The 13097-nt window shown below is 38.9% G+C and overlaps 1 protein-coding gene across 3 annotated transcripts in view; it reads right to left on the bottom strand.

Moving 5' to 3' along the window:
- Positions 1–158: 158 nt before the first annotated feature.
- The window catches only part of LOC144057493 (F-actin-uncapping protein LRRC16A-like), a 56155-nt gene continuing 43216 nt past the window's right edge, over positions 159–13097 (bottom strand). For 2 of the 3 annotated variants that reach the window (XM_077575132.1, XM_077575130.1), the window contains exons 23-39: positions 11989–12082; positions 11686–11784; positions 11394–11522; positions 11151–11282; positions 10203–10378; positions 10013–10100; positions 9768–9908; positions 9467–9484; positions 7409–7475; positions 6515–6738; positions 6332–6441; positions 6010–6258; positions 5483–5693; positions 5024–5060; positions 4384–4578; positions 4151–4297; positions 159–2188 (exon numbers count right to left, since the gene is read on the bottom strand). In XM_077575132.1, the coding sequence (XP_077431258.1) occupies positions 2010–2188; positions 4151–4297; positions 4384–4578; positions 5024–5060; positions 5483–5693; positions 6010–6258; positions 6332–6441; positions 6515–6738; positions 7409–7475; positions 9467–9484; positions 9768–9908; positions 10013–10100; positions 10203–10378; positions 11151–11282; positions 11394–11522; positions 11686–11784; positions 11989–12082 (2296 nt within the window). In that variant the 3' untranslated portion in view covers positions 159–2009. The remainder of the gene's footprint in view (positions 2189–4150; positions 4298–4383; positions 4579–5023; positions 5061–5482; positions 5694–6009; positions 6259–6331; positions 6442–6514; positions 6739–7408; positions 7476–9466; positions 9485–9767; positions 9909–10012; positions 10101–10202; positions 10379–11150; positions 11283–11393; positions 11523–11685; positions 11785–11988; positions 12083–13097) is intronic. The other variant, XM_077575131.1, reaches the window with a different exon arrangement.

Raw genomic sequence — 13097 nt, 5'->3', positions numbered from 1 at the left:
ATTGCCTATGCAATTGAGATTATGAGGTCTCTGAGCTTGGAACAAATTCACAATGATATTATTTCCCATGGGAAAAAACAGTCAATCAACAATTGTGATTATGATTTTTTTGAAGGTTCCATTGAAAGTTCCTCAAACGTGTGGAAAAAAGCAACACATTCCAAAGCCTGCAAAATGATTTTAATCAACGTTAATATTCACATGGACACCAGCAGAACAGTATGAAAGCAACACAATAATCCCCAAACTAAATCAAGACGTAAATACAGTATGTCTTCTGTATCTATGTGAGACTTTTTGCATCCTTTTTCTCTTTAATCATGACAGAAATGTTAAGATTTAATACAGGTCATACCAAACGCATACATAAAGACAACTTGCTTTATAAACAAAATATACATGTGAGAGAGAATTTTGCGGACGTTATTTTTTTTGAATGTTACAAACTGTTTTCATGTGCGAGAAAAAAAAAATCACAGTGTCCATATTACGTGTATGTATTAACACATACACCTGTAGGCTTGGAGGGACATATATACAGTACGTACAGTACAGTGCACGTCATGCAGTCTCACACTCACACAAAACTCACACAGGAGTCTACTGTTGTTTTGTCAAAATCACAGACAGCTGCAGCAAACTTGTGCACCTGTGACCTAACATCTTTTTGGACCCCCAAAAAATAAATTAAATTGGCATCAGGTCGGTGAAATTATTTACAACAGGAACTGTTATTTGCATGATTCGAGTTAAGAATGCAACAGTTCTTTTAGCCCCTCACCCGAAACTTGTGCTTCAACCCCAGTCGGCTTATTATTTCTTTTCTGCAACAATCCAAACTGGATCTCAGCGCATTTTGCAGCGCATGCAATGGCAAGGAGTGGTTATCAGGCTGTGCACAAAAAACATTTGTCGCTCGTTTAGATGTTTTGTGCTGTCAAGGTAAGAATTCAGAAGCAATGCAAAAGCCCCAAGGTAACAAACAAACAAACAAAAAACACTCCCATTTCATTCCAAGATACTTTTTGGACAAAATGTTACATTTTGCATTCAAGTCAATTAAGGTTGAAAGCCCTGACGTTTCTGAGGGATACAAATGGATGTTTTTAACTCAAAAGTCAGAAGGACATCGGGACAAAAAGTGGCATGCAACACAACAGCTACGAAAACTAGCTTGAAACGGGATGAAACTAAGTCACATGACTTGATTTCCTATACACATAAAGACAGACCACCCCCCCCCCCTCCACCAACAAGTAAGATTATCATTTGTTCCATCCACAGTGTGTGGATGCTTGTCCGTTAACAGTGCTGAAGCCTTTGCAGATTAAAAGCTAAGGTAAGCTACATTAGTGTGGTTTGTGTGCGCTGAGATGCTCAGCTTGAACCTGTATTGTCCTGTAAAAAAGACGAGTTGCATAATGTATTCAGAAAAAGAAAAGGATTATAGCACAAGATTATTATTATTATTTTTTTTTTTATGTTGGCAAGTAAGAAAAATGCCATTGGGTCTAGCACTATATTAGACTTCAAGTACAGTACAGTGATAAGTGGTATTGTTATTTTATTTTAGTGTGCTCCCTGGGAGACAAGCTACTGCGAGATTATTATGAAATCATTTCACAGCCTCTTTTCCATGTTTAGTACACGCTTGCTTTTGCACTGAAAGCATGTTTATACCTCTTCAGTGGTTTTAATTGGTCAGCGCACGCTATTAATTGCCTCAACAATTCAGGAACACTTTGAATGAGCAGATCGTGTATAAATAAATATTTCTGTAGAAAGAAGGAAGCTCTTTAGTGAAGGTTTGGTTTAGTAGGTGACATCATTATTCTGGAAAAAAAACCCCCACCACTTTTGTGTGATGATTCATATTAACAGGTTAGACAGTTACGTCATCATTTGTACTCTTGGCGTACAACTTCATCACATGAATGCGCACGATTCCTCATTCAGTCATTTTCAAATGAAAACACATGGGTTCATTTTTGGAGTTAAATGCGATGAATTCATATTAAAATAATTTCTTTGTCGGCTTCCTCCCCGGGATTGGAAGCTTTTTTGCCTGTTTTGTCCTTGTCCGGATTTGGAGACGACCCCTTGCCCTTGAAGGCGCCGCCGTGGTCGTCGGAGTTGCTGCGCTGATGGCTGGAGCGTTGACTGGCCTCGGACACGAACACTTTCCTCCCTGAATCATGACAGAGAGAGATCGTGAGGAGGACCATGAAAAGTGTAACCATTCGTGGAAATCGGGCTACTTTCTGCGTCATGGAAGATGATGAACAGACTGGTTGAGCGTGCGACAAAATCCTGCTAAATAAAGCTTTTTTTTTTAAAATATATATTTTTTATTAAACTGTATTTTAATACTTCAAATTTTCATTAAAACTTATAATTCACACAGAATTCTAAAAATTACATATACTCCTTGTAGCCAATGTACATAAATATTGTAATTATCTACAGAGGTAATGACTTTGTGGAATAGGCAATCATTTTAAACGGGAAATGACTTGCAAAGGGAAATAATTACTGGAGGTGTATTGAATGGTATCATAATGGTGAGCGTCCATCCATCCATTTTCTATACCACTTAACCTCAACAGGGGAACAGGTAGATATTTTTGACATGTATTATGATGAGGAACGGGTAAACATTTATGAGGTACACTATTTACTACCATTTATGAGTGTTATGGTATTTTTAACTCATTCACTGCCATTGACAGCTATAGACGTCAAAAATTCATTTGAACTATTTCTCAGTTTCACATTTTTTTCCACTTTTGCTAACAAGAGTATGAAAACCTAGAAAAAAAATATTGTACGTTTAGAACAGATATAAAATTTGTAATTAATTGTGAGTTAACTAGTGAAGTCATGTGATTAATTACAATTAAAAAATTTAATCGCCTGATGCCCCTAATTAAAAAGAAAAGGTTCTTAAAAATTAGGGGCGTCAGACGATATTTTTTTTTTATTGTAATTAATCGCATGACCTCAATAGTTAACTCACGATTAATCGCAAATTTTATATCTGTTCTAAATGTACAATAAAAAAATTCTAGGTTTTCATACTCTTGTTAAAAAAAAGTAGAAAAATATGAAACTAATAGAAATAGCATTAATATTGAATTTTTGACGTCAATGGCAGTGAATGAGTCAACAAGTCTTCATTATCATCGTCATATTAGCATTTGCATTTTTCATTCATTAGAGATATATTTATACCTCATGAAGGTAAAATTCTAGTTTATTTGGTCATACAAGAATCTCACAGACAGAAGTGTAGTTAATCTCAGCCTAAAGGCCTTTTCACACTGCTCTTAGCAGGGTTCAGTGCGCTGTCAATGAAGACGTTCATTCTGTATGTGCCGTCACGGCGCCGTGCCTCGTGTTGAAAATAGTTTTAACTTGCGAGTGGCGTCGCATGGATTGGATGGGCCGTCATCCAATCGGATGATTGGCGGAGTGATTTCAGAGTGCTAACAGTAATGGACTAACCAGCAGGAAAAGCTCCTTCACTGCTTCCTAGTAGGCCGCAAAGCAACCATTTCCAAACAAAAGCACAGTCGTCCATGAGCCCTGGCTCACACTAAGAAAAATAAGTGCAGTGTGAAAATGCCCTAATCTCAAACATGATCACCCGGCAATGACTGGTCCTAGTTTCTAGTATCCATATCATCCATTTATACTGCTGAACCTCACTATGATGGTGTTGGTAAAAAACAACCATTCACAATTAAGGTCAATTTGACGTCTTCAATTAAGCTAACATATGTTTCTTTTGGATTGTAGTATGTACAGTATGTGGAGGAAATACATAGTCTTGATTTACACCACCAACCTCGGAACTGACATGTGGATGTGCCAATATTAGACACAATAAAATGAGATTTAACTCAATTTGGAAATTTTAGTTGAATGAAAGCAATTTTTAGATGTTTACTGTACATCAGTGATTTCAATCAAACCTCCAGGGCACTATTATCATTCAGCCCAACTACTGTGTATTTGTCAGCATGCTATTTCGTTATTCATGTCATATTCCATCGTTTACGTGATAATTAAAAACAGATTCCCGACTAGAGTAGACGCAAAAGACGAACGGCATGTAAAGTGAGCGCCGCCGCGCACACACGCTATTCACCTTCCTGAGTGGGTTTCGTAGCAGAGCCTCCCGGCTGCAGACTGTTGTGTCCCTCCTTGTCTTTCTCTGGTATCGCCTTCTTCAGCAATGGGAGAGCTGTCAATTTTGGAGACAGCCCCCCGCCATTGGGTGCATCTGAAGTCTCGTCTATTCAACGTGGGAGATAAGGTCAAAGTACTTCACGAGAACACTCCCATTACATTTGACATGACGCAGAGAAGCTTGGATAGTACCTATGCTCCGACTGCTGCTGGTCCGTGGTTTGTGAGGAAGGGAGGGCCGAGAGGACAGGGCAGGCTTTGTTCCCAGGGGCATTGCCGGTTTAGGGCTTACCGGCCCCCCAGGAGAGCTCGAGGAGGATGGAGCCCGGGGGCGAGGAGCGGGATCAGGCTTTGTTTCAACACGGGCTGAAGTCTTCTCTGGAGAACCTGAAGAGGAAATATAATATGGTTACGGTAATGAAAACCTACATGACCGAGTATAGCTCAATTTGCAAAAAACACTTTTTGCCCGCAATGAAGTCACAACCACTTAATTAGGTACAAACGCATGCACTGTACTTTTTACCAGCCTTTATTGACACAATGCTCTAACTTCATCAGAATTGGGGTTAGTTTTTTTCCCCAGGAAAAAATAAGGGGGAAAAAAGGGAAAGAAAAAAAGGAGAAAAAAAAGAATTGGGGTTCGTGTAGTCAAATATGTTAATAAAAGCAAGTGCACAGTCAACTTTCAAACAACCAATACAGGAGGTGCATACATACGGAATCTACACATTGAAATATGTTTTTTAATAAAAGTGACTTTCCAAACATCCTGTAATTGTTTGAGTACACCAATCTACTAGTAGAATAAGAATTAAGCACGTTTAATCACCTGTGGCATTGCTGTCAGGCCTGTCAGGGCTGGAGGACTGGAAAACACAAACAACATTTTGATTATTAAACAATTTTTCTAACAATGTTTTTTTTTTCTTCCCTTGGATTCGAATTTGTGCAACACATATGAAACAATCAAAGGAAAAACAGTTAGTAACACTGAGAGTGCCTTCGTGTCATGTGACGGCCGTGGTGGTCCTAGCTTTAACGGCCACCTTTGACCCCCATGTACCCAACCATCTCAAATGCAAATTCCCCATGTCATGATGCCAACAGAAAACCATTTCACACAACATTCATGTGGGGCCGCGTTGCCCGGTCAGAAATGCCGCCCTGTGTAGCCGCACACTTCACATAATATTTTTATGCACACTTGATGTCATATTCTTACACAACACATCATTCGTAACCTCAAAACCAGCCCCTGCACTTTGTTTGTGTTATGTTTGAATCTTACTTTATATGCTCTCCTCTCCTGCTTGGCCTTCATTTCCGCCAGGAGCCCCCCACCCATCATCTGCATGCCAGGGTACCTCCGCCCTCCTTGGGGACTCCCTCGGCCGTCCGAACCCTCCCAAGGCTCGTCTATGGAGTCGGGCGTCCTGAGCTCCTCCGAACGTTCCGAACCGCTGCTGTAGTCTGCGGGCTGCGAACGAGTGGACGAATCTCTGCAGGATGAACAAGATTGAACAGATTGCAAAAATTAAAAATGCATGGTTGGAGATGACTACAATGCATCGTATCAGGCATTCTTCAATTTCCTCAGAAGAGTTGTTCAACACAGGTCCCGGTCATATGGTAAACCCAAATGATAATGGTTAACTTATGATGTGAAATGAGTCCTTATGAACACTTTGCAAACACAATTTTTAAAAATACAAATAAATCTGAGATATGTGCACAAAATGTATTCTTTGTGTTTTTTATTTCTTTCACATCACAGGCACAAGCGTTCACGACATATAACAATGAGTTCAAAGGTACCTGGACTTTGGCTCGGGTGTTGGACTCTTGACTGTGGATTTTGGAGAGGAGGGTTCCTCAGCGATGCTGGAAACTGACACTAAAGAGTTCGAAGATGTACCCGATGATGAAGGCGTCACCTGATTTTTCTCGATTTTTTCCAACTTGTCTGATTTATCCGATTTGGAAGAGCGTTTGATGAGGTTGAGGAAGCCTCCTTTGCTCTTCTTCTTCTCTCCATCGTGAGATTCCGAACTTTTCATGGAACGTCTGAGGAGAGAACATTCCAACATTTATGCAGAAAGCCAAAAATGTATGCAAGAAGAATGTCAATATATCTTACTTTGAATCCATCTTGGTGACTTTTTTGGAGAAGAATTCATCCACACCCTCATCCACTCTTCCCATGAGGCCGTTCTGTTCACCATCATGAGGTGGGGCACTGCTCATTTGCTTTGAAAACAACAACAACTAAACATCAAGTCATCACAACAACACCTATTAACTGTCTTTAAATGACACTCACCGGTATTTTGCTGGATTGTGTTTTCTTGTTTCTACGGGGTCTAAGTTTCGTGAAGTGCTGAAGCTTCTTCTCCTCCTCAGACGGAAGCTCCAACATCCCTCCCGGCAGGCGCTGCTCCGCTTTCAATACGGGCTGAGAGGAAACTGGAGGAGTTTGTGACGGAGGCGTGTCCTCCACATGCACTGGTACGTCCTCCAGTGCTTTGTCCAGGTCAAACTCCATCTCTATTAATGGTGTTGGGGAAAGTATTTGTCGGTAAAATGCAACATATACATACAACATTTATATTATTGTTATTATAGTGCAGTGGTGTCATTTTCTTTTTTCTTTAACTCATTTGTTCCCAAAAACGTATAAATATATTTTATTCCAAATATTACCATGCTCCCAAAGACGTATTTATAAATTTTTATGATATAGCACACCACAAGGCTTTGATGCAGGCTTTGAACTGAATAGAATGCTTGAAGCAATAGTAGTTATTACAAAAACGGCCAGCAGGTGGCAGCAGAGTACAAGAGATCAACCAGGGCCATGTTGCAGCAAGCTCTTTCCTACATTGTTTTAAACAGATTTGTGAATAATGATGAAATTTAGCTATATTCTAAAGCTAATTGCTGCAAACCGGAAACAGATAGAAACATACTTTTTTTCCTGATGAAGAGACTCTAATCTTTCTTTTGGTATGTTCCATGTTTTTATAGAAATAGAACACAATATTCCGTGGACCTTGCAAAATCTGTCCAAATCCAGTAAAACAGCCGGGAGTGAAGAGGTTTGCTTCAGTGAAAATGGCTGGGAGTGAATGACTTAAATATAAGGTATATTTTTCAACACAATTTATTATTCCCGCAAAAGAGGTTGAATTTAAACACACTATTGAGTGCATCTTACCAAAGGCACGAGACACAGGTCTCAGCATTCTACTATGGATGCTTTTCCTCTTTGTCTTTGGAGTCATCTGAGAAGCACATACACATAATGTTTTGTCATTAATGTTATTCATTTTTAAACACCAAACAATGGTTTTCCCCTATATAATTATGGTAACTGTGATTCAACTGTGGAACTTGTGATTACTATTACAAACCAAATCTAGCATTAAGGAATCCATTCCAAACACCAAGTACTAAAACAAAAAAATAAACCAGACATTTTACTAATATATCGCATACACATGTCCATAAGCATACATATATTGGTGTATTGCATGCATTTTCCCAGTGTAAAAAATAAAAAAATAAAAAAATAAATAAAAAACATCTTTCTAATGTGATTAGATGATTATTCTAGCACTTTTATCTCGCATTCTGCTGTACTCCCAAACTTGGGGTCCAATAAAGGTCGTGGGCGAATTTATGTGTCATCAACCGTTAAGAGTTCACTTTTTTCTTAAAAGTAGATTAAGTGATTTGAAGTACACACGATTATGTACTGTTACTTGTAGTGTAGTGGTGCACCCTACTGCCCGTTAAACAGCCGGTATGGGTTGGATTCTAACCTAATGCACCCAAACACCTAACCACTGAGCTTGTCCAGCGCCGGTCCGACGTCTGGACAAATGGAGTGGTTCTGTCAGGAAGGACTAACTTTGTGCCAAACAAATTGTGTGAGCGACTTGGTGTAGTCTGTCTGTGTCCTGATTAGAAACGAGATTTTTAATTTGGGTCTTGAGCTAAAAACTTCCAGGAGTGACCAACGTTTTGGGACACATCATTTTATAATCAAGAAATCTGAAACTTGGTTGAATAAACAACTCGATGTCCAATTTTATTTATTGTAGTTTTGCACATATGTATACTGTATATAAGCTGTTATCACTTAAAACTTCACTTAAGAACTGAGGTCTACTGCACATTGTTTATTTTCTTTTTTTTTTTCAAAGTCTATTTGTATTTATTTATTTTTTGGTTTATGTTACATCAGTTGTGAATGTACCTTTCGCTGATAATGCGGGAAAAAAAAAATCATTCTGATGCTGACCTATTCAGACTTCCGTTAAAGCAACACCAATATGACAGTAGCCTAATATTGGTTTAGCGAATGTTATTCTTTGTCGTCATTTCATTTTATTGCTCACAAGCAGGTTTGCCCTGGAGTCGGACCCCAAAAGTAAACCAGTTCCATCACTTCACATATAAACTGATGCGTTTTATGTGGCAGATGGACGCACTCTTAAAATACTAATGGACCAACATAGTATTTGAGTGGTATACAAATGAATTCTTCTAGCTTGTGATCTAACTTAACACGGCACACTGTAGATCAGGGGTCTCAAACTCAACTTCTGTGAAGGCCCCTGGAGATAAGTGTCTGGGTCGCAGAAAATATTCCACAAAAAAAGGGGGCTTGAGTATTCCAAAAAAAGTGCAACTAATCCAGTTTTCTCAAACTTTATTAATAACAGTTAAGAACATTATCGTTTCTTTTACCCCTCACTCATCTCTCTGGCACTTTGCATACTCCTCACTATGTCTATTTCTTGAGCACCACGACTTTCCTTTACCCTGTGTGCAACAAAAATATTGTGTCCTTTCCTGCTTTTCTTGAAATTGTCTGTTCTCCTCGTCAACCTTTCTCTTCACATCAGATTTTTGACAAAGACGTGACTGGGACTGGGTGACAGGATAAAATTCCTTCCGCTTGGTGTCACTTCAGAAATACGTTTCGCCGAGAGCTATGGTTGCCCATAAGTGATTAAAAAATGAAAATACTCAAACCATACACAAAAAAAGTGGGAGCCACAGTAATTTTAAACTTTGATGTGAAGTAGGGGGCCGCAAAATATCATCCTGTGGCAAATGGCCCTCGGGCGGCAAGTTTGAGACCCCTGCTGTAAATGAAGGTTAATGACAAGCATAAACACTTTTTACACTACAAATCTTTTTTACAGACGGCCATTGAGCAGGCAGGTTCAGTGAGGGAAGACAATGACCGATCACAATTACTTACACTGGTGCAGCACAGTGTCTCCATGGAGCAAAGGTGCAAGAATAGGACGAATAGAGGAAATTGAAGAAAAAGACAATAAAGCCTAAAAAGGCAAATTGAGGGGAAATTGTTGCCAAGATGGCAATGATCTTACAGAACAGGATTTAAAAACAGGAGAAAGGCAAAAGAGATGACAGAGGATGCGAAGAAGGGACAAGAAACCTGATGATGACTGCAACTTATGCTCTCCTTTCATTCAATCACATGAACGACTACAAAAGAAGAAAAACACAATCTAATTGAATTGAGCCTTTTCCCTTACCATGCACGACTCCAATTCATCCAATCGCTCGCCCTCCAGGGTCTCATTGGATGCCCGTTTAGGAATCCTCTCCTCTGGAACGTCCATGTCTACTGACTCTTGCTGCACCAAGGGGCGCCCTCTCCGCACTAGGTGGTCTGCCTGAGAGAGGGCAGGGATGAAAGCAGCAGAAAAGAAAAAGAAAAAAAAAGGTGATGATCTATTATGGAGTTACGAGCGGTCACAACTGTGATTGATTTACGCACCAAAGTGTGTTGTGAAGTGGAAAGCGCCTCTAAGATCTCATCAACGATACGATCAGACAGGAAGGAGGCAAGACTCAGTTTCACCTCGCTGACGAAATAAATAAATAAATAAATAAATAAATAAATAAATAAATGTCTGACCTCATCTTGTATCTCAACATTACATTTCTCACAAAAAAAAGGCACTCGCCTGATCTTATTGATGATGTCAATACCAGACTGATCCAGGAGAGTTTTGGTGACAAAACTCTTGGGGACGACCATCTTGGTTGAGCTGGCCTTCACGAGGTCTGAGCGCAGATGACTCCTTTTCATCACATGAGGACACAGAGACTCTGCTGTGTCCATCATGGATTCCAACAGGCTCTAGAAGATTGAATTTGAAAATGATTAACTCCTAACAAACTCTAAGTGATATGCATGCAGAGATGATTAGCTACAAAGAGATTTAAATGCAACAGCTATATCAAGTTTTTTTTAACCCTGGAGAACCCACGGGGTCAAATTTGGCCCCTATAAATTCTGCTACTCAAATAACAAAGACCTTTTTTTTTATTTACAAATTTAACTTCAAAAGTCCAGAGTGCCACTTCTGACCCCTGTATGGGGCCATCTAGTGGATGAATATTCCATTTACATGAGCCAGAGTGGTGGTGACAAGATGGCGAAAATGCAACAAATAAAACAAAAAAATGATGTTGTTCAATGTAGCTGTGTATTTGATTGATTATTTTCTTAAATTCTAAATAGTTTGCTGACAGTTTTTGTTATTCAGATTTTTCGAAATGATTCCCCTAAATCCCAAAGGGTCAAATTTCGCCCTAATCCTAAATTAGGGAATAAATTGAAAAAAACATTGAAAAAACATATATTTTGGTGTTCAGTGAATTTATAGCAGTCATTTAAGGTATAATTCATAATTTTCCAAAGAAGAAAAGGGTTCTTGGGTTCTCCAGGGTTAATTACACAAAATGTATGAATATTTCTCTTTTTTTAAATATAATTTTTAATATTGACTGTAGGTGGCGCCACTGTCATGGCTTTCTTCTATGAATGTGCCAACTAGTACTTCAATTGCATTACACTACATGTACGTTGCCTGGGCGTAATATTGCAATTAATGTGTCATCACACATACCTGCAACTGTTGATCCATGACAAAAGTCACCTCGCCTGCCATAGACTCCAATTTCTCCTGAATGGGGCCTACCGAAGCACGGTGCACCTCCTCTCGAGAGGCAGAGCCCAGGTGGTAAAGGTTAGGAAGGAGCTGGAAAGAAATGCAAAAGAGGGAACAATTATACCTAAAACAAAGAACAACTCTTTGGTTATTTGTAGAATACAACCGAAAAGGAAAAAACTGCTCTAACTCGTTTCTCACCGTTTTTGAGTTCCTCGCATCTTTGATGAGGCTTTCGGCAGACCTGACATCTTCAAGGATGGCGTCGGTCTCAGAATTCCTCAAAGAGTTCAGGTGGTCCTGCACCTTCACGCAAATCCTGTCCATCATCTAGACAACAGAAAGTAGCAGCTTTAAGACCAAATAAATAAGTCTGTATTAAAAGATGGGTACGTTTTTAAGCTGTAAAATGGCAATCACGTTGTTGCAATTATATACAATTAGAACAAATAGATAAAATAAGAGGTAGTAAGTGATTCTTGTGTTTACAAACCTGCTGTGTCGTCGTGGTTACAATGCCCTGTTGAAGGCGATAGGCCTGTTCTTGTTGATATTTCCTGGTTTCGTGGTTTCTATATAAGTAGTTTTCAATCTGAGGGGGAAACAGAAACCCAATGACACATACTGTATAATGTTCGAGATGCTGTACTTAACAATGTTTCCCCGTTTATTGAAATCCAGTATCCCCATGATTACACTGCTTCTCGTTTTCCAGTTTGTGTCAACATCACTCCACATGAAAATATACACAAGGACAGATTGTCACTGATGGCACTAATGGAGCTTGTTACGATACCTTGAGCAAGGCGTCTTCTGTCTTCTCCGGACTGGCTTTCAGAGCCTGAGAGGCATCAATGATAGGGATGGGCATGAAACGGATAGTGAAGTTCCTATTGGGCACACAGCCAGTAGACAAAATTGAAATGACAGAGAGAGGGGAAATTGGACACATATCAAGTACACGAGCGTAGAAGGAAATAAGACAGTTAAATTACTCTACACAAGTCAGAATGTGTTGGCCTTGGCCCCAAAGGTTTTTGTCATCAATAGCAATATGTCAGACATATTCTGGGAAGGCTTCAATTATAGAGTTACACAGAACCACAATGTATCCCGCAGAACATTTTAAGGGATTTTTTTATGCATTTCAATACGCAAATATATGGAAACATATCAAATCAAGTTGTAAATACACTTTATGGAAAATAACTGTATCATCTGCCTTTGGAAATGACAAAAGGGCCCTAAATTCGACATACCGGCAATATATATATATATTTTTTTAAACACATAAAATGTAAAAAGCATCCAAAACAAAACAAAAAACAGTGACCTGTCTTTTGTAGACAACAATATCTCTTTGTAAAGGCCGGTTGTTTTGGGGAAAACCTTCTCCATGCTAATAAGTTACTGTGCAAAGGTCAAGGATGTTGTAGTAATTTTGGCCTTTTAAAAGCCTAAATTTTTTTTTTAAAAAGTGACTTTAAATCACAACTACTTGGACATTATTGAGTGTTCCAACAGGACAAATTATATCAAACATATGAATTTGGAATGGGATTTTTTTTTTTACATTAATCTTTGGTTAACCCTCAACCCAGTAGAACATTTGTGGATGATGCTTAAAAGCCAGGGGTCGGTGCCAGGAAACTCAGGCCGGGTTTTGCTAGGCATCTCACAAGTCGATTTGATTTCTATTCTTTACGTTGTGATTCAAATTAGATTTGATAGTGATTCAAACATTGATGACAATCAACCACTGATATTGATTCAGTACGATATATGTCACCAGGCATTTTTTTTAGTAACAAAACATCTAAAAATAAAAATTTGGATTTGGATAATAAATTATTTGTGCATATGTAGGACAAAAGAAAAAAAAAAGTTCGGTAAACACACACTGAA

The sequence above is a fragment of the Vanacampus margaritifer genome, chromosome 9 (genome assembly GCF_051991255.1).
Source record: "Vanacampus margaritifer isolate UIUO_Vmar chromosome 9, RoL_Vmar_1.0, whole genome shotgun sequence".
Taxonomy (NCBI): Eukaryota; Metazoa; Chordata; class Actinopteri; order Syngnathiformes; family Syngnathidae; genus Vanacampus; species Vanacampus margaritifer.
The sequence above is the reverse complement of the archived record's forward strand: the minus strand, read 5'-3'. Positions and strand labels throughout refer to the sequence as shown.